The following is a 21,753-nucleotide window of genomic DNA, read 5'->3' as shown; positions in this document are numbered from 1 at the left end:
GATATACTAATTGTTTTAAGTATAAGACGATCCTGAATTCTGAGACAGTATTTCAGGGTGTTTTCTTAATTACCCGTACATAAGACAGTTCGCCGCATAGAGGACGAGGACCATTTTAACGGATACTCTCAATGATAAAAAAAACCTTGGCTTATATTCGGAACAATACGGTTTACCGGATAATTGCAGCCAAGTATCAAATTTTCTTGCAGGTTTAAATCATCGCTGTGTCCATAAAATTTGATTTGACAACACCAAAAATGCATATTTAGTATGCATTTGTAATAGGTATGTATCTTAAATCTAAGTAACCTGTTAATCTTGTATCTAGACCGTTCCCAGGTATCTTTACGTCAGTCTGGTAGCTGATATTGCATCCGACTAACGGTGAATAGTTACCTGTGCAAAAATCGATCAATCATTTGATATTATATCAATAATATGATATGATATGATATGATATGATGTAGTAAATGTGAAATGAGGAGGACTTGAGAATAGTGATGAAGTATGGTAAAACAATTCTTATAAGAACTCATTTTTTGTAAAATTTTGTATTTATCTGTTTACCACATGTCCACTGTTGTATTTCTTGATCGTCCATAACGAGCTTGATTCAAAATAACTGTAGAATTGTAATCCCAACAACTTTTTAAAAGTGATAATTTAACTGATAATACGGAATGAATCCGAACATTTCAGTCTAGCGCTGACTGGAAAAATTTAAACATATTATTTTAAATTAATCGTAACGAAATCGTAACAAATTTATTTATAAAAATAAATGGGTAAATGAGAATAGAAAATGACGCGAAACCAAGAAGAATTCGTAGGTTACGGTACTGAGATTATCTTGTTTCCATGTCATTTTTCATTGAATTATTAACCTGAATCAAACAAAAAACATTTCTACCAATCATCGATGCACAATTTTTTCGGAGTGTATCTCAGAACACATCGTAATTAAAACTATCAATATGTGACATGTTTACCAGTTCTGAGTAGCCTCATGGTTAATCCCTTGGTCACCTAATGATACTTTGACGCACCTTGAGAGTGTATTGAGTGCTCTATCCATATATAAACTCTCCTAGCCCTGGGTTATTTTTCGTATAGGCTTGCCAGGTCTTGGGCGGGTTTGAGGATATTAGCAGTTTCATGTATTATCAACCAAAAAAATGTAAAACATAATCGATATTATACCGGAAGGCTTACAGAGCATTGTCGATTTTGATTTTAGCAAAAATGTTGATTAGGAAAATCATCGATAAATAAAACGTTAAGCCATCTGTCTCTATGGTTCTGTTGAAGATTGAGGGATGATTTTTTGTAGGAAAGAGTATCAAATAGACCTATTAGATCCTGGAAGAATATGTCCGGTAACTTGAAAATTGTCGATGATATTTCCATTCGGTCATAAGTCCAAATGTTCTTTTCTCGAAAAATATGCTTTTTGCAACAAAAAAAAAAATCTAGTATATTCTGAGAGTGGGTACTGAAAACTATTACCGTGATTTTTTAGCAGCTTGTGAAACTTACAGATCAGTAACGATCGAGGAAAGGCGGATTTTCTGAGATCGGTTATGGTTGCTAAACTGTATCGCGTTGCTGGGTAAGCGTTGAATTTTTTTTCGGGAAAAGATTGTTCCACGCCTCGAATAAGTTTTAGTTCACTACGTTAATCATTGACTGAATCACTTACAATGAAGAAAACAATCGATTCTTTTGTTTACTTGCAATATACGGTTAAACTAACAACGCTATGTGATTTTTGTGAAGGACTTTTTTGTAGAGGACAATACGGTGCACAAATTTTGTGCGGAACATTTTTCTCTAAAACATAAAGAAAAAAATGTCGCTAGTTTGCCCGTTTTTCAATTTTTAATCATTTTCAGCGCCCAAACCCGGACTTAACTTTTATGGATAACTTCAAAATCCTTCCTAGCCATTCAATTTACCGACAAGAAAAGTTTCAGAGATGCGTTCTTTCTCGATGGAACTCATGTATGTACATTCCGACCGGTCTAATAACCGCTCGTCGTGATCACAATCATGCACCCCGTAACACCTACGCTACAATTCAGCAATTATCTTTTTTTAGAAAATGACATCTTACGTCTCCCTCTAAGCCCTTAATCTTTTGTCCAAAACGTTTTACCATAAAACCTAGTCTGTCCAAGAAATTTGGAGATTCGACTTCAAATCTTATTCAAGCAATTACTCCAAAACTCTTCATTTTACGATCATTAATTATCATTCATGGATGATCAAATCAGTTGACGCTTATTATTCTCCGTCCGAATTCATTGTGAGATTCGCGAGACATTTTGATTGAGATATTCAGGAAAGGCAACATCGCAGGAAGGAAAAATATTCTGCGTTAAGTGCTGTGGCAAAATTCCTTTTTGTTCTTACTTGCTTCGTCATTCCTGTATCTGCTCGTCGCGACGTCTCGGCTTTGCCCGGGAGGCTAGGTCAGGGGGTTAGGGGTTGGCTGAGTCCATGCGTTGAACTGGATCGACGTTAGTCGCACCCTGCGCGACTGAGAGTACGGACCAATCGACCGCCTAAAGGTAGTGAACTAAGTACGACACAAATTGTGGATCATAACAAGTTCAAGACCCGAATATTTTCTTAGTGGCTAACTCGTTATCAGTAACGGAAAACGAGGACGATTGTGACATCTCAAATTTGTCATTCTACGGTGATACTCGAGTTTTTAAAATTGTTTGATTATTTTATAATTTCAATTTCGCTGACGTCATACAAACTACAAGATGAAGCATTTAACGGTGGAAATGGTGACGGTGGTTTTGCTTTCGGCAACGATTACAGTTGATGCAGGGGTAAGCTTTCAAATTCTTGTACGATCCTTTTATTTACCATGTTAAAGACAATAACAGCCATTGCACGAAATGGAGATGAGGAATGATTTTATCGAATGTAAAAATCGTATAAGCAGTGAATAAATTAAGCAAATTTCAAATCCTTTGATATCATTTACTATAATGTTCTAGTATTTTTACTATAGTTAGAAGAGTCGCTACTTGGAATTCCCTTTTTACGAATATTTTCTCAAAAAAATAAAAATCTAATTATATACAAACCAAGCCATATTTTTTTTAGAATTAGATCTCTTCAAATTCATTCATGTTTGAGTTGACGGTATAACTTATCCAATTGTAAATGTAATTCAACTTAGAAAAAAAAAACATTCGTCAGATCTGCGTATAAAATTATGATCATTATTGGTAAAAACATCAAATAAATATCAAGAGTCTTGAGTATAATTTATATTTAGACAGATTGAATAGAAGAAATGTTTTACAGCCTATTACTTTGTGTTCTATCGCCACGTTTGCAATTCTTTTGATCGATGGCAATTGCCATGTGAGCTAAATGAAAAAGTAAATCTACGTCTGTGTTGAGGGAGGCACACAAACAGAAGCTAACGGAGGTTAATAAACATTATTAATCAATACTTTGCAGACGCGGCCCGGCTTTGTCTCTGATGACATGATAGCAAAGGCGTCTAGTGTCGTGAACGCTTGTCAAACACAGACAGGAGTGACTACCAGTACGTAATGTATCAATAATTGTGTATTCGAATTGTTACCGATCGAGTAAGAACCTATAGATAGGATTTGATGGTAGGATCATTACTTTAAATTACATACTTACGTCTTACATATGTTAATTCATAAAAAAAAATATGCAGACGTGTGATACAATATTTTGGTTGTATAGTTTTTGATCAACAAATTTTTATATTTTGAATTCTATAACAAATCAACTCTGCACCGTTCATGACGAAATCAATGCAAGTTTATTCTGATAACGAGCTGTTTTTCCAAAAATTATCAAAATATTTTACTAATGTTAAGAGGGTAACCTGGTCGATTTTGATATTGATGTGTGGGGTTCGGTCGTGGGATTTAACAATTATTCACGGTAGAGGTATTGATAATAATTACAGCTAAGCACAATATGTACCCTTAGGCAAGTGAAGTCCGCACTAGCTATATCAATTCACTATGTCAAACGTAACCAACCATCTATTTAGTTTATGTATAGGGTATTCAAGCGATATGGTAGCATCGCGTGCCAAGTATTATACTTATGGGGCATTCCGGCTCATCTCAACCAGCTGGAGGAACTTGTGCCTCCGATTTTTTTTTTCAAGATTAGTATGTCGCAGTATCGCGAAAAAAGTTCATCTATAAATTTTAGCTTTTTATTTGAAAAATTGCAAAAGATCTGATCTTATAAACACTATCATTTTTCTGAATTTTGAAGTTTTCAAATATTCGCAATAATGAATGTGAAATGCAAATGTCATAAATTTACTATGATAATATCCATGTTTGTTAGTAGTTTGCAGAGAAATTAGATGAACGTAATTTTTTCGCCCAATTAATATTTCAAGCGGTTCTCTATCAAAACTTTCTTAGGAGTACCGTAACTTATTCCGATTTCATTTTTACGCAACATTCTGCATCAGATACGAAAATTTTCAAGAACAGAACGCCTAGACCTTTGGTTTTGAAGCTATCAATTTTTTAAATTATGGATTATTTGATCAATTTATTTTCATTCTAATCTTATACACATAGGACTTTAATATTTCTTTATCATTCATTGCGAGATTATCACAATTTATTTTTAATTATTAAGTTTTTTTTTGTCAGCATATGTAATGTTTTTTGTTGTTCTTTGCAGCTGAATATTTTTAGTGGTTGACATATTATCACTATGACATGTCGACATGATTGTTTTCTTCGTTTAGGAGCGGAAAAAAACTTAGAGACCATAGCTTATTTATTTTCATCTATGTATTTGAGAGTGATGTGATATATTTTTGTGGGTTGAGAGGCCTATGGGGTATTTCAGCTGAACTCGACTGATGCTCGAATGTATCTGTTCGGATTCAGTTTTTAAGTTGTTTGGAAATTCCATTCGCCCACAAGAATATTCTGATTTTTTTTAGTACTTTTAAATGGATCCGTTTTGAGTTACGATTTTTTCTGCAAATCACCCTTTTCTAAAAAATGATATTTTTTAGGCGAATGTAGCGCAAAATCGTAAGGTCTGACAATAAATATTCATCAACATAAAATACTCAATTCGGTTGGAAATTTGAAGAAAGAAATGAAGAAATAGTCTAAAACCTCCCCAAACGTGATTTTCTTCTTCCTAAATTGAAAAAAAATATTTTCGTCAAGTAGGTCATGATCAATTTTGCCCATATTTTGTTCACGAAAAGATGCATCTGTTATGATCATTTCAAAACCTAGGACATTATGCCCCAATTTTTTGTTGAAGAGTAATAAAGGGAAAAAGTTTTTTTGTAGTGGTAGTTATACCCTGAATCGACCATTGCAGATAGACATCTGACTTCATATGGCATAACAAGACTTCAGTTTCAGGCAAACATGATTATAAACATAACGAAAAAAAGTTTTTAAATAATCCGTGTTAATTTCTTCAACGTATACTATAACATATTTTCATAGAAATTTTGACTGCTGACCTACCAGGTACAGGTTTGTTTAAGAATTGGCAAAATAACCTATACAACCTAACTAGAATACCATAAAATTTATCTGAAATGTAAACATAATCTCTGATTATTCACGCCTTGCTTACCTAGTAAGGGAGTGTTACTGTTCTCATTTGCGATAAGCTGATTTTTTTTTCTTCTAATTATACATTACTATGGAAAACAGGAAAAAAGAGTGCTTCTATTGTATCAGTACATGGTTTTTTCACATGGTAATTCAGCGCATCCAGTACATCGATTTTTTAAATTACTCGGCGTAAATATTGATAAATAATCTTCATATTTCAAAGATTATACTGTTTAAACTACAATATTCATATTATAATTAAGAAAAAGAAAATTCATAAACATTTAAATATACAACAAGTTATAGACAAACGTTATAATGAATACAGGGTTGTCAACCCACGCCAACTACTCACCCAGACATCGTGGAGGGGATTTGAAATAAGAATTTGAACGCTTTTTATTCGAATGCAATGCTAATTATCAACACAAGTATTACATCACCATCATCAGTACGTAGTTATAGGTATAGATTTATCTATCAGTGATTCCTTTAAACTGAATGCTGGCGGTAAAGAGGCAGTCCAGATTTTGAACGGCACATATAAATATTATTATTACGTACAGACGCGACGCCGATATGGCATTACTCCAGGACCCGAACTGTGGTGCAGGTCTGGCAAGTCATAAATGATCCCGATTCTACACCGGGAGTGATAGTCAAAATAATAACTCAATTTGTGACATGAGTGTTAAAATTACACCTAACGCGATCAACACGATGGCAAATAGGATGATAAAATAAAAACAGGAACTCGATATTTTGCATAAAATTAATCAATTGAATAAACGATATTTAAATTATTCATCGAAATATAAAAAAAAAATATTAATTACACGATTTAACACGCAAACATAAGGGTGAAACGTAACACACATACGTGGGGTGAGATTGACACTCACCTTATAACAAAGAAAAGGTTGAACAATAATTATTTGAAAAAATTATCTCCCCTCCACACTATTTCAAAATTATTATCAATAAGCTAACTTTGATAATATCATGAGGGCTACTCGCTGCTACCACTCGGAACTTCACGAGAAAGCGGAAGGAACATGCATTTTTTAAATTTCAACCTTTCATCAGGTTTATGAATTCATTGACGTTCAACAGTCTCTTACCGTATTAATTTACGTTTAAAGTGGGTAGTACACAGTTACTGTGTTGTGTAACTTATAAACTTATGAGACTAATGATGTAATTGTACCACACTGGTAATTGTGGTAGAGAAAAAATGTAGTAAAGTAATTAGCCATAATAAACACATCAATGGCTATTTAACAGTGTTCACTGCGATACACGGAGTCATCTTAAATAACCCAAATGTATCGCTGATCACGTAAAAAAAGTCTTGTTGGCTGAAATTGAGATGAAACAATAACCAGTACTGCGCACATTGTGACCAGCAGATCGGCAACCAATGCCACATCCTACTACAATTCCTCACATAAAGCAAAATAAAGTAATTGTTTTGAATTTATTTTCTTACATGATACAGAATTATTTGTAGGGTCCGTCGGATAGTTCAACGCTTTTTCGTCTCTTACTTTTTGGTCTCATATTTTTTCGTTCTGATACATTTCATTTCAGAGCACGCAATTTTTTTTTTGTTTAGACATAAAAAATTGCGATACACGTCGGATATTATAGATTCAAAACTTTGAAATCACAGAGCAAGTATTTCTTGAACGATGTTTGCAACGATACTGAAATACACGTTGACCGCCAGGGACGAGTAGCGGCGGGAATATGCGGGGGAGGGGGGGAGTATCAAAAATACTTCTCGTCCGAGTTCCATCTTGAAACTTACCTACCTTTCAGGAAATCTGCCAAGGAACACGCTCATATTAGTTTCTCAATGTTGAAGACGAGTTTTCACCTTCAAAGCCGCGTTTAAAAGATATAATTATTTATAAGAAATAGTGATTGTTTCTATAGTACAATTAAAATAATATCATATGAAGGTATATTTCAAGGACTTTAAAAGTCGACACGTTTCCGTTTTATGCCCGTTTTCGACAAAATTCAACCCCGTTCAACTTTGAAACTAATAAGGATGAAAATTGTTTTGAAGTTGGTTGATAGTTATTTCACGCATAGAATCTGTGAAAAATGGGAACCGAATCGAATAGCGGATCCAATCAGGCGGACGAAAATTTCAAATTCCATTGAATCCAGGGCAAAACTTTCCGGGGGGGAAAACTACGCAGGGGTTTTCGGGATCGCTGATTGAATTCACCATATTGAATTTTCAAAATCTGATGTCAGGTACACAATCAGCGGCCCCATAAAACCCTGCACAAAGTTTTTTTCCGGATTCGATCCATTTTGAAATTTTCGTCCGCCATATTGGATTCACCGTACTAGATTTTGAAAATGCGATCTCAGATTCGTAATCAACGACCCCAAAAACATGTAATTATTTAAAACATATATATGTGTGGAGGGGTAACTTTCTCGGAAATAATTATTCCTTCAATTTTCACGATTTTACCAGGGTTTTATTAGCTCGCGTTCTTGTCTGTCTATTTGTCTGTTTCTTGATTTGTCTGATCGGTGCAAATTTTGCAATTTATTTTATACTAACTTCCCGATGAGCTAAGGACTTGAAACTTTAAACATAGCTCAGAACTGAATGACAATGCAATATTATTTGTTTGGTTGACCGGTACAAACTTTACAATCGATTTCATTAAACTATAGAGACACGAGCTGACGTTGACATGAAGACGATACGACGACCACCGACGGAGACCGAAGGTAGCCGAAGACCAATAGCCACGACAATAGCTGACGGATACCGGAGGGAGTCAAAGACGTTAGACGAAGACGACCAACGGCAGACGTCTAGACGGCAGGCGTGGTCAGTGACGCGCACTGACAAAAGACAACCGACAAGCTTTTGATGCAGCGACCTGAAATTTGCCACATGGCTCTGTCATAATTTCAATAAGATATTGAAAATCGATTGCAAATTCTTACACACACAACACCAAAAAGCAGAAAATAATCATTTGAATGAAAATAAAAATTTAAATTTACCACGTCTTAAAAACGGACTGAAAATTACAAAATAATAAGTTTTAAAACTAAAAACGTGGGTTGCATGCAATAGATAATAATAAGGAGTGTAGAGTGTAGTTGTGACTCAGAAAACTCACACAACAGTTCATATCATTTGCAGTGCAATAAAATTGTTACTGATTTAGGTGAGCTATTCATGTATCAATTATCTATTGCATGTGCCCCACGTTTTTCTTTTTATACCATTATTTTGTACTTCTTACTCCGTTTTAAAAACGTGGTAAAATGAAAGATGAATTTTCATTTAAATAATCAATTTTCAATTACTTTATTTCTAAAAATAATAATTTATATTTTATCCCGATAATTACTCTCGGGTATTGAAAACCTATTAGCATACTATAAGAAATATGTTGAAAAGTTCTCTGAATGTACAAAAAATGGATGTAAAATGGGTGGTACGAATACTTAACACTATAACTTAAAGGGATAAACAAGCGTGTCTGAGAGACTTATTCAGCCTAGAAATTCCTCCATCCAGACACTTCTTCATCTTGATTCTTTTCCATCAAGACTTTTTCGTCTGGCTATTTTTGTTTCGGATACATCTTAGTCCAGGAATCTCTTCAAACTTGACGGTTAAATTCAAACCTAACGCATGAGTTTGAACCGTCAAGTATCAGTCGTTACAAAATAGCGAGTGAGGTTGGATTTGTAAAATTTCAGTCAGATATAATGAGACCACGATGGTCATATTATTTCACATGATAGTCTTGGTACAGAGCGTGGACTTTTGGTGCAGGGCACAAAGCGAGAGATTGTAGGTACGATACTGAATAGTAGCGAGCTCCGCTATTGCCGCAGTCCGACTCTGTCCGAACGTGTGCGCACAGACAACTTATCGTGTGCGACGTTGTGTCGATCTCTCGCCGGATGGGGTATACGTCTATAGTGACATAATAAAAATAAAGTCTTACGGACATAGAAGTACAATGGAAATACGAGTTCCACGTATATAATGATCCCGAACGAGCTTGATCGAGTAAGGATTTTGAGGCTAGTGTCAAGTAATAGATTGAAGGAATCGTGCTCTTGGCTGTTACCATCCAAGCCATTCACATTGCCGACAAATGATGTAACAGTACAGTTGTCCGAGTAAAAAGTCACAAAATTAATTGGAATCTTCAAACATTCATCTCTCTCAACATGGCGAGCCGGGAAATACTGCAAACGAGGAGGGAGGGGGGAATGGCACGCGATGTTCTTACAATTAGTCCTAAATCAGATCTTGGGGTAAACCAAAAAATTCTATCAATGAAGTGTTTTACGGAATTTAAAATGTTTTATGCTTTAATTGTATTGAAAATTATTTCATGCTATGGACTTGATTTATAATATTAAACACAAGTAAATTGTGTTTCACTTGTAGACGTTCGTAATTGATTTTTTTTTTTACCTTTAATCTGTGATTGTTTGTGATTATTTTATAATTGCAATTGAAAAAATCGTGTAGCGAAAATGCTGAATTTTATATTCATCAAGATTAATTACATCATTTCAGCTGACATCGAAGCTGTGAGAAATGGACAGTGGCTGGAAAGCAGGCCTTTAATGGTAATCAACTTTCAATGAACCAATGTTATACCAAATTGTATATCTTCTCCTCCTTGATATGATCAGTGTCTTCTTTTGACTCTGTAATGACTCTTCATACAAATATTCTGTTATTGTCTTATCGGATAATAAGGCAGACATTAAGTTTGGTAAAAAAAAATAGTCAAAGATAAAAATTATAAACTCCCGGTTGCAAAAGTGAAACCTAAATTCAACTGGCAGAAAGTATCGCCCATGGCCAACTGTCTATAGATAATTAAGCTGTTGTCTGAGTTATTTGCAGAGAAGTAAAATTTGTCTACCGACATTAACTCGAGAATGGTTGGATCGGTTTAGGTAAAATTTATGCCACAGATTTTGTGTTTTTATACTTGCAATAAAACTTATTAGATTTTGAACAAAATCGACCGAGCAACTACGAGTGTCTTTCTTCGTAGAAAGAAAATCTTTTCGTTATTATCCCTGCTTTTGCATGTTGCACATTGCTTTTTGTACTTTCCTTTTCTGTATATAGTTTAAACTTGATGACTCTTTGAATACTTTTAATGATCATTTTTCACCGTTCCCGTATTATGCTTTTCATTTGCTGGTTCTAGTCTATTTCGTCTTAGATTAGTTCTCCTTTGTTACATTTTTTATGTCACTCACAATTATAAGTGCGTTATATTTTGGCACCACCGTGTCGGCGCGGAGTCGATTCGGCGCTTGGACGTTTGGACGCCCGACGTTTTGGCGCAGGAACGTTCGGTCCGGGGATGTTTCATCATCAAGACAATTTGACACTACGGTATTCCATTGCCGTTCCGAAATGTGCTACAAAGTACACACATCCTGGGTTGAAGTTCAGACATTAACATCCACGAAATGTGTCATACGCCGTGGCGGCATCCGCAGATGTATCTGGATAATTTTTTTTTGTCCAACCTGCACCGAAAGTATCCCTTTTCGTGCATTTACAGTGCGTACAAAGTGGCTTTTTCCCGCCCGGTGACAAATGAGCGGGCGCAAAATTCTGGCGGGCGTAAAATAGAGTGGTGTACAGCGCGATTAAATACGAACTAGCGCCGCAACGCGTAGTAACTCCTCACTATCGCGGTCAGTGAACCAGTACCGCAGTTTTCGCGTATTTGTTTTGTAATTTGTGCACTCAAAGGCAAACTTTCGGTACAGGTTGTGGACAAAAAGTATCGTGTGCACCATGGGCGGAAAGCGCTGGACGCTCGTGCGAGTTTCAGCTGAGCCTCAGGTCCCCTCGACTGAGCTGAAAACTCTCAGTCGAATCAATCGCTCACTTTCCGCCCTAGATACACAATATACTATTGTATTGGCCTGGACTTGGATTGGGACCTGGAGGCCTACCCGTTTCAACTCTGTTGTGATGTCGTGGTTCGCGTTCATTGGCTCTTCACTAGCTGCGTAACATATATTGTAATGTGACGTTTCGAATGCACGTTACAATAAACTCCCTGAACCTTAGGTGGAACCTCAAATTATCATTTGCGCAAAATTCATTACGGTAAATTACGAGAAAGGACCAGAACGAGAGTCACGTATCCGAAATGCTGTGAAGGGACAGTTTACTCGATATCGGATAAGAATCACTTCAGGCCTTTTGTTTGTTTTTGATTTTCAAGTTTCCACGGCATCAAGCAAGGAGTCAGTGAGGATTTCGAAGGAGTTTCAGAGTAGCGGAGTGGCGCCAATTTCGAACTAAGGATATCAAGACTACGTAGAGGGAGCCAACGTAGATCCCCGCAGTGAGGGAGTCCAAGGCGGAAGAAAATCCCGCTAGTGGGCGGCGAGCCGCAGCCTCTCCCCGCCTTTTTCCTCGCGCACTGCTCATCGCGGAATTCAGCGATGCGACTAGCGACGAGGATGCACCTCACCCCACTCGGCAGCGTATCGCCGAGGACTTGCGCAAACGATGAAATTACGATCTATCGATAAGTTTTGCGTCGAAACGTTCTGTCACGTGCGTGTTAGATTCCGCAATAGGCAAAATTTATTTTGAATCGATTGTTACCAATTCCAATAAGGCACGTAAATCACGTAACGCAAAGTGGCGCAAAGAGATCTGCGTTGAGGCAGGTCGTTAGATTTCGAATCACTCTCATCTTGGCGTTTCGTGTTGTAACAAGTTTCGATAGTTCCGAGTTTTGTTTTGACCTTTTTGCGCAGTGGGTAATTATTTCTGTCGGATTGAAAAGAGCCACGATAGCACTGGAGCCTTCCTATGGTAGCTGTATTCGAAGATAAGCGTTGCGCTTACTTCTTGCGATCGAATTTTGAGTGTAGAGTATTCGCGGTTTGTCGAGTAACTGTTAGCCATTTTGAATTACAATTACGACGAGTGCTCGAAATTATTTTGCCCGTCTCTGTGCTTAATAACCAAAGCCTGGGTTGCGTGTTACGAAATTACGAAAGATTACGATGAAAGTCATGATTTTGTTTAACGGTCAATTTTTTTTTTTTTTGAATTGGCAGTATATATCGGATTTGTTTTGTTTTGTTAAATTAGTGAGTCGTGTTGAGTGTCTCACTCTCTCCCCAAATTACCCATCCGCTCTGCACAATACTAAGTAAGTCGAGGCGTAGTGATAAGACCGAGTGAAATAGAGTTCGAGTAATAATTGGTGCAGTGATGTATGTACCTAGTGCCCAACTAGACAAATTACGTTGGTATCATCTGTTCTGGGATCATTGCGGCCGCCAAATTATTTTAAACATTGCTTCGCGGATGTCAGGTTCTCCGGCTTGGCGATCGCTTAGAAAAATCACGGCTATATCTACAAGCAGTAAGGTTAATATGGCGTCACTATGTGGCCTGTGTAAATCTGCGCTCAGCACAATCAGTGCTAACGTCAAATGCGCTGCAGGCTGTGAAAATCAGTTTTACATCACATGTGTGAAAAAAGAGCTGAACATCAAGAAAACAAAACCACTTCCATCAAAATTTAAATACACTTGTGAAAAATGCGAATTTCACTTGTCAGATGACGATCACGAAAACGACAACGCCACCAAACCGTCTAAAACATCCGAAAAAAGTACGTTGAGACAATACATGATTAAAATTAACAACAATATATCGAATTTATCAGGTATACAGCGCAACGCTGAAAGTGCTAACAGAGGCATTAAACTAATGAAATCAGCATTAGATAAATGGGAAAAATCGATGAAATTTTTCTCGGATAAAATCAACGATTTCACCAGAACCATAGATAAACTAACCACTGATAACAAAAAAACTCCAAAATACGTACAACACACTTGAGAAAAAATACATCGTAACCCAAGAAAGATGTATCGAACTTGAAACACAGATCCACAACCTGGAACAAAAACTCAGTAGGAACGAATGGATCAACAGATACAAGCAAAAGAAAATGATCACTGCGTCACAACTACATTCAAGTTTCCCTAACAACAAAATCTACATCAATGAAGCGCTTATCACTGCTAAAAAAAGCCTCTGTACGAGACCAAACAATACGCACAAGGAAAGAACATCAAATACGTTTAGATCAAAGACGGTCAAATCTATATCAGGGAAAAAAAGGAGCCAAGGCAAGACGGATTAACGACATAATAGAACTAACTGACAAAAGGAACTAGAAAATAAACCAAACAATACAATAAAAACCTTACACCCACACAAATGGCAGAATGGAATGAAGACATAGAAATCTTCACACAAATAGACACTGTCGTCTACAAAGGCATACAAACCCTCAACCAAAATATAAGCACACACAGCAACCTCAAACTGCTATACATGAATATTAGAAGTCTGAAAAAGCATGTAGATGAATTGCAATTCTTTTTAAATATACTCGGCCTAGACAAGATTACAACACCTTTAACGCAACAAGTAAAATCACCTACAGAGATGGAATCACAATATTAATCGATAATCAAAGACGATAATGTTAAAAAATTGAGGCTACAAATAGAAAACTAGGGAATCATGCTCTACGGAATCTATCATTCACCGACTCGTAAGGTAAAGAACTTTATTACAAGCCTCAATGAAGAACTGGAAAAAGAGCATGTTTCAACGCAGTCTGGAAAACTGGAGCTGGCAACTCGAAAAAAACGAATCACAAGTACCATATCAACCATGATATTAGAAATCCAAATCACTGATCATTTTACAGTAATTGCCACAATTGAAGATAATCATCGCAGCATAATGAAACACAAAATAAAGGAAAAAATTAGTCACCGGGTTCTGAAAAACTCACTACAAAATAAAACATGGCAACACATTCTCAACGAAACCGATACAAACGGCTCAACCGAACTATTTATGAAAACACTGACGGAACACATACGCAAAGCAACAACGACGCAGGGAGATATGAACAACAATCAAAAAAAGGAAACCATGAATAACCTACCGAAATAATCATAACCTCCATGAAGCACAGAAAAAAATTTGTCAAATACCTGAAGAACAGCCCACTTATAACAACCGAGAAAAAGAAGTATAAAACATACCGAGACACCCTTGCAAAAAGTCATAAAACCAGCAAAAACTGACTATCAGACAGATCAAATCACAAATTCATATGGAGACCCAAGATAAATATGGAACATGATAAACGAAAATAGACCAACCAAAATTACAGCACAAATCCCAAGATAAAAAGTCGACGGACAGTACATAGAAGACGATGACAAAATCGCCAATACCATGAACAACTACTTTGCACCGATAGGGAGTGAGATAGCAGCCAAAATAGTCGCGTCCGCATACACCAACATAACTAAAAATGCGAGATGCACTGAAAACTCAATATTCCTCACACCAATCACCATAGAAGAAGTAGGAAGTTGCATTCAGCAGCTGAAAAATAACACATCTAAAGAACCAGATGGAATTGACTCAAAACATTAAAAGAAGCTGCAAAGTATATAGCAACCTCTCTCACACACATTTACAATAACAGTTTACAACAAGGGGTATCCCCAGAAGTATTTTCAAAAAAAGCATAATGACACCAATACAACAACCGATGGCACAACGAGTGCATCAGAATCCACACATGTGAACAAACATCTTATGATCGTCAATGTGACACAATAAATAGGGCCATGGAACAAAAATACCTCGAAATAATAATGGACGAAAAAATTAAATGGAAATCACAGATACAACACACGACCCAAAAACTGAAAAAGCTCTTCCACACACTACATAATCTGTAAAAAAATTCTAAACAGAAAAACGAAAAGACCAATCTACCATGCACTTTTACACTCCTTAATCCATTATGGAATCACCGTATGGGGAAGCGCTTTCACAAAGAATCTATATCCACTCGAACAAATACAGAAAGTACTGATTAAAACCACATTCAACCTGGATAGCAAATACCCGACGGAAAAAGTCTACAAGGAAAACAAAATACTTGACATACGCCAGCAATACTTGAAAGACACTGTAATGAAACTGCACAAAAAACCGGACAAAATTAAAGACAAAACCCGTGAAGGTGGACATGAGACACGGGCTGTTACATCAAGTGCTCTAAAAATACGCAGAGTACATTCCACGTTCGGCCAAAAGCAAGAGACGATGAAGCCAACATCAACTTTCAAAAAAGCCATCACTGATCGGCTAATCAACTAAGAGATAGATTTTTACACGAAGCTAACAGCGATCTAAGACACCAAAACACAACACTACACTGAAACGTCATAAGGAACATAACAATCAAGTGACCCACTCCCTACGCACAAGTTCCCAGAACTCATGTAGAGTACACACGCCATCCACACAAAACACTTATACACAGTACATACAAATGTAGGAGACTAAGGCGAATTGAATAAAATAAACTAAACTAAACTATACAATACAATACATGCACTATACTGTGCATGCAATCCGTGTATGTGTAAGAATATCAGCGCCACCTATTTGAGTTTTTCGGCGTTAGTGGGGTAAGCCGTACATGTCTGTACCCACTAATTAGCTATACTTAATCACATCGTTCCGTATTTTTTTGGCTCAACTTAACTGAGCACTCTCGTACTATTAATTGTGATAGGTAATTATGAATGTAATTATGACACCATTAAATGAAAGTATCCACTCCGAGTTTTTATGCCGAGCCAAAAGGGTTCGCTCCAAAATGTCCCAAAACATAAATGGATTGTGTCGAAATGGCACACCGAAACGTCCTGTGGTCGAAACGTCCTCCTGCTGAAAAGTCCTGGCACTGAAATAGTGTCACCGAGACAGCAGTGTTGGAACAGCCTGCTTCCAACAAGAATTTAGAACTATCTAGGTCAGTCAAATAAACGACATTTAGGGTCTGAAATAGAAATAATTCGATAATTGATGAACAAAAATGAATCACGTTCGAGACGAGGTACAAGGTAACGATCTCACTTGTTACGACTGTAGCTTGGCATATTTTCGAAAAAAGAAAATATGGAAACACCAGAAAATTGGCAATTTTTTCGCACTGCGAATACTTTGAGCCCTAATGTTGCGAGAACAGGTAAAGATAGAACAAAAATGTCCGGAACTCGTCTCGTAGAGAGCAAAATTTTCAAGTAAATAGTCAGTAATGATACCTATTTATCTTATTTATGGAATTACATATGAAAGAAAAAAGTTTTTTATCTAGTGGGACAATTTTTTTTCTATATTTGTTTGTCGTCACTGTTTTGAACAATTTATAAACAATGGTTTGCAAGAAAAATAAATACGGGGACATTCTTCAGACAGGACCAATCGAATTAAAAAAAAAAAATATAGAAGAAATTCTTGGTTCTTATAAAAAATCGCGAGGGAGGTTTTTTTTTATTTGTTTACTTGCACGTATTGGCGATACAATTATATGTGTGCTAAACGTCAGATGATCGAATTTCTGAAGTACTTGTAAAAGGAAGCGATTGCAAACTATCCGAGCGTGTTCTGATTATTAGATCAAAAGTTACAATAGATCTATTAAAAAATATGATACAACAGAAAGAAAAAATAGATTACAAATGGTCGGTGAAATTCGAAATCTTGAGATAAAAACTGTTTGAATAAAAACTCTTGTATAAAATCTTTTCTTCCATAGGTTGTATTGCAGCGAGAATATTTGTGATTTTTTTCGTCAACATTGACGTATTCAAAATAGATTTAACACTGAGTACTATTTTTTTTTGTCAGTAGCTCACGGCCAAACTGTTGAAAATATGTAGGTGCCGTTACTGAATTTTTTTTCCAAAAACGTGCCAACCTATAGTTCCAACAACTGCGATCTTTATTATGTACATCGTTCTGAATGTGATCTATATTTTTTCATGAACTACAGAATTATTCGGACTCAAACTGTTCATTTCTCTGGCCTATAATTCTAATTTTCCGGCTCCCGGTTTTTTTTATAATACTTGATTTGTTGTTTTTTTCAGGTTGTTCACGCACGTTTCCTTTATACCCTTTTCCACACTTCTTTATTCATTGATACTTGTGTTGTAACTTTTCATACTTACTTGTACAGTGTATTTGTGTAGTCTATAATTATTGTACGTTGTTGTCTAACATACGGAAAATTTCTTCATCATCTTGCCAATTACCATTGAGAATATTTAAACCCCGTTCTTTAACTAATCTTATCAAGGGATCCCCGTTTCTAAAACTTACTGAACATCTGGACATTCACTTTTCCTTGCATCAACTCTCTGTTGCAAGATTTTCCTCTTGTCCGGTTGGGTCAAAATCGTCTTCTATAACTAGTATCTGTTTTTCAGTGTTGTTTACTTTGACCTTTAGCTTCTTTTCGTATTATATTCGTTTTATTATCAGTAATTATTCAGTAAATATTCTCCAACCCTTTCACCAAGTCTAATTCACTGTTCTACTTATTGAGGATTCTCGCGTTTTCGTTTTTATATATATCTGACTCTAGTTAATATCTCTTCTATTTCACTTCCCTTTTGTCTCATGCCGATGAAGCCTTACATTTATATATTCTCCCAAATTTATTTTATAGGTTGTCTAATGTCATGTTACTGTTATCCATCTTACATAAAACCTGATTTTTACGTGTCTTCTACATCGCTACTATCGTTTCCAGAAAAATATTTTTCCTTTTTTCTGTTGCCTCAATTCCGACCAGTCGTGATCGTTTTATAAAGAAATTATTTCGCCTCAACTTTTTTCCTTAATTTCGAATGTTTGAATCATTTGCTCTAGTCCTTTATCGAGTTCCTCCTCTAACTGATGTAGTTTCTTCTTCAAATGCTCAATTTTCTATTTTAGCCTAACTTCTGCACCTCTAGCAACTTTCTATCATTGTCTAGCATTATCTCATCATTTGTAATTTCCTTATTTTGAGAAATCCCATTCTTCAGTTTTTTGATCTCCGTTATGATTACTTTTAGTGACACCATTATAGTTTGCTTTCTTGTCCTCTGATAATTTATCTTTTATACTACCATCCTCCTCAAGTTTTCAGTAATGAACTTTCCTCTTGCTTAGTTAACTTTTAGAAACTTGCAATTAATCCTTTATAGCACTGCAGTGTTCTGCTTTTTCCTGTCATCTATCAGCTTTCAATTTCTTAAGGCTTTTCTTCTGGTCAATTATATCCTGTTTCTGATAATCTTCAGCGGCCTCGTCGCGTACGAAAGTAAAGCAAGTAATCGTTTTCAATTTGATCAATCACCACTGTGGTAAAAGAATACACTACATAGTTGAGTCGAATTTAGTAGAGATATGTGAAACTATTCTTGCTTAAATGCTCATGGCTCTCTTGAAAAAGAGTATTGAATCACATGGATTCAAAATTTCTTTCCAGTGTTACATGTACTGCCTTTGGGAGCAGTTTGGCTTGGTGGATGACAAACGAGAACTCAGCTTGAACGGAATGCTAACTTTTTTCCAACGGATGCCAGCGTATCGGGCAGAAGTTCAAAGAGCTATCCGCGAGTGCAAGAGGATCGGTAAATACTTTGGTATCTTGGGTGTCGTTGTTTCTCCGTTTTTCTTTTTTTTTACAATTATCACAACTCGGCAACTTATTGAATTTTCCGTTAATAAATTGTTTCAGCTGGCGGTGACAATTGTCAGTATGCCTACACGTTCAACAAATGCTACGCGGAAAGATCGCCAAGGGTAAGTTTGACTTAAATTGATGCAATTCAGTGCAATTACCACAACTTTCGCGTTGTTCGTACGGTAATGGTTACAGTTATACTTGTGACGAATAGGTAGCCGGACTTTTTTCAGCCTTCGGGGTGCCATAGTCACTTACCGCATTGTTCGGACGGTTTGGGTGACTTGTGGTTTCGGTAACGCACCGACAGAGAGGCCTGAGAGGTTTTTTTACTATACGTATTGATAGATAATCAGTGATTCATTCAATAGAAGGTAGAATCAAAGAATGGAGAGTTATTTAAAAAAAAATATAATATATGTTTGGTAAAATTTTTGGTGGGGTCCGTCGTGGCCCAGGTTACCTTACCTTTGTTTCGTGCAAGGCAATGTTCACGTCGACTAATAAAAGTTAGATTGAATTCAACCTTTGTTATACCCTTTTATTCAAAACCATCTCGAAAACCATAACACATATATGAGGTATGAGCTATCCTGCCGGTGTTTGTGCCCTGAGAGTTATATCATACTGGGATATTTGTGCTTCAGTTATTTTCTACTGGGATGATTGTGTTTCCGTTATTTATTACTGAGATATTCGTGTTTCGGTTATTTTTTACTGTGACGATTGTGTTTCAGTTATTTACTACTGAGATATTTTTGTTTGATTATCAGTTATTTTGTCGGGATTATTTCACCAGAGATATATTATCGCGAGCTCAATAGACATGAAACCGATTAACTTCATCAAGTCCAGCCACTGTCCCATTCCTGAAACTTTCATTAGCTGTTGCTGTATTGTCACGAATGTGATAATTTTTATGGCTGAATTATTTTGCCGGCATTACTTTCTCACGAGCTCAATACACGTGAAACCGATTAATTTCACCAAAGTCCAGCCACTGTCCCATTCCTGAAACTTCCATCAGCTGTATTATCACCGATGTAACAAATTCGAGGTTATACCAGTCATCCAAATCAGACGACTGAGTTAATTGCACGGTCTTCGTACTGAAAGAGTTTAGGTCGAATTTACATTTTGAGTGTACATTCGCAGACTATGCTAGTGTATAATCTGACACAACCATGCTTTCACAATGCTTCTCCACTGCAAACATTTCCGTTCTTTCACATTTCCCTGTGTAGTTGACGCATCTTTAAAAAATTTTTCTTTGAGATATCGCCACAAAAAAATCTGGTAAGGTCTGGTGTTGCACTGAGTATTGCTTGAACAGAGAGGTATGAAATCGTTCTGTTCATGATGTTTTTGAAGTGGTTTGAGCAAATTATATTTATTTGTTAGGTATTTATAAATTTTGAAAATGCCTAATCACTCGAAAATAATAGGACCGACCAAAAAAACGTTTGAAACAAAAATTGATTATTTTCTCACTTACATTACGAATCTGTAAAAAAACATGGGTATCCATTGAGAAAAAACAAAGCTGTCCTTTACATGTCCTTGAAGTCTTACACTGACCTGAAAATAATTATAGCTATCAGATCCCACTTCGAAGATGATAAAACTTTTTTTTAAGTTACTCGCGTTTGTTAACTTAAATACTCCGCCCTGTATATATATTCATGAAAATAAACTGTAAATTTTTTGTGTTCTAGACCTACTACCTTTTCTGAGATGGCATCGGTAAATTGCAGAGACTGCGCATGAGATGAAGTTCGCCGAATCCTGTTGAGATTGATGTTTTAATATACAGATAAAATTATTAAAAACTTACGATAAGAATGTTGTAACAAGTTTGAATCTATTGATATATTCGATGTACCAAGTGGAACATTTTTGAGGAATTCAGTTGAGTTTCTTTTCTGTGTAAGGCCCCTCAGTAATATGCATAACTAACTCAAAGTTTAGAAGTATTATGGAAGTCAGAGTATTATGATCCTGCATGGGAAGTTCGACTTCGCGCACCATAGAGGATGCGCGAAGTGGCCGCCTCCCCAACAGTTCCAAAACTTATAGGAAATGTTGGAAAACTGTTAGGAAAGGTTTATTCCCCCATGCTAATCTGAGTAAATCAGGCGCAAGTAGTGCCATCGAACGTGATAAGTCGTGACTACACTCGTGCAAGAATCCCGTACTTCGCACACTTGTATCGCAACTTACTCATTTCAGTATCTTACCACCTTTGTTCTCTAGAGGTTAACTACCCTGTGTTACTGTTCAGCTGGACGAGCAGATTTTTTTGACTCTATCGAGTAACCATACCCTATGGGTCATATTTCGTGCCGCTTCAGCGGACCAAGTAGGCTAAGTGTGCGTAGGTAATTTTTACTTCGCAGTGTTTGTCGAATAGATGCTGCTGTGGTGTCCGGTTGATAATAGAAGATTTTTTACCTTTTCGTAAGACATGAAAAAAGCATAGAACA

General features: G+C 36.4%; 1 protein-coding gene across 2 annotated transcripts; it reads left to right on the top strand.

Annotated features, from left to right (window-relative positions):
- The first annotated feature begins 2,517 nt into the window (after nt 1–2,517).
- On the top strand, nt 2,518–21,222 carry LOC124407695 (pheromone-binding protein-related protein 6-like). Of its 2 annotated transcripts, none has more exons than XM_046884239.1 (6): nt 2,518–2,846; nt 3,490–3,577; nt 10,213–10,265; nt 19,073–19,217; nt 19,325–19,389; nt 20,986–21,222. In XM_046884239.1, exons 1-6 carry the CDS (start codon nt 2,778–2,780, stop codon nt 21,001–21,003), a joined length of 438 nt encoding a protein of 145 aa, XP_046740195.1. In that variant the 5' UTR covers nt 2,518–2,777; the 3' UTR covers nt 21,004–21,222. The 2 variants fall into 2 exon arrangements, with proteins under 2 accessions (XP_046740195.1, XP_046740104.1); XM_046884148.1 differs by having other exon boundaries at nt 2,519–2,846; nt 19,073–19,229.
- Nucleotides 21,223–21,753: the final 531 nt, after the last annotated feature.

The sequence above is a fragment of the Diprion similis genome, chromosome 1, assembly GCF_021155765.1.
Source record: "Diprion similis isolate iyDipSimi1 chromosome 1, iyDipSimi1.1, whole genome shotgun sequence".
In the NCBI taxonomy this organism is placed as follows: Eukaryota; Metazoa; Arthropoda; class Insecta; order Hymenoptera; family Diprionidae; genus Diprion; species Diprion similis.
This window is presented reverse-complemented; position numbering and strand designations above follow the sequence as displayed.

Bases quoted from the DNA above. Each gene is read 5' to 3' on its own strand.
- LOC124407695 (XM_046884148.1), top strand. From the start codon at position 2,778: ATGAAGCATTTAACGGTGGAAATGGTGACGGTGGTTTTGCTTTCGGCA. The intron at 3,578-10,212 runs GTACGTAATGTA...ACATCATTTCAG, and splicing joins ACAGACAGGAGTGACTACCA to CTGACATCGAAGCTGTGAGA. The intron at 10,266-19,072 runs GTAATCAACTTT...ATTTCTTTCCAG, and splicing joins TGGAAAGCAGGCCTTTAATG to TGTTACATGTACTGCCTTTG.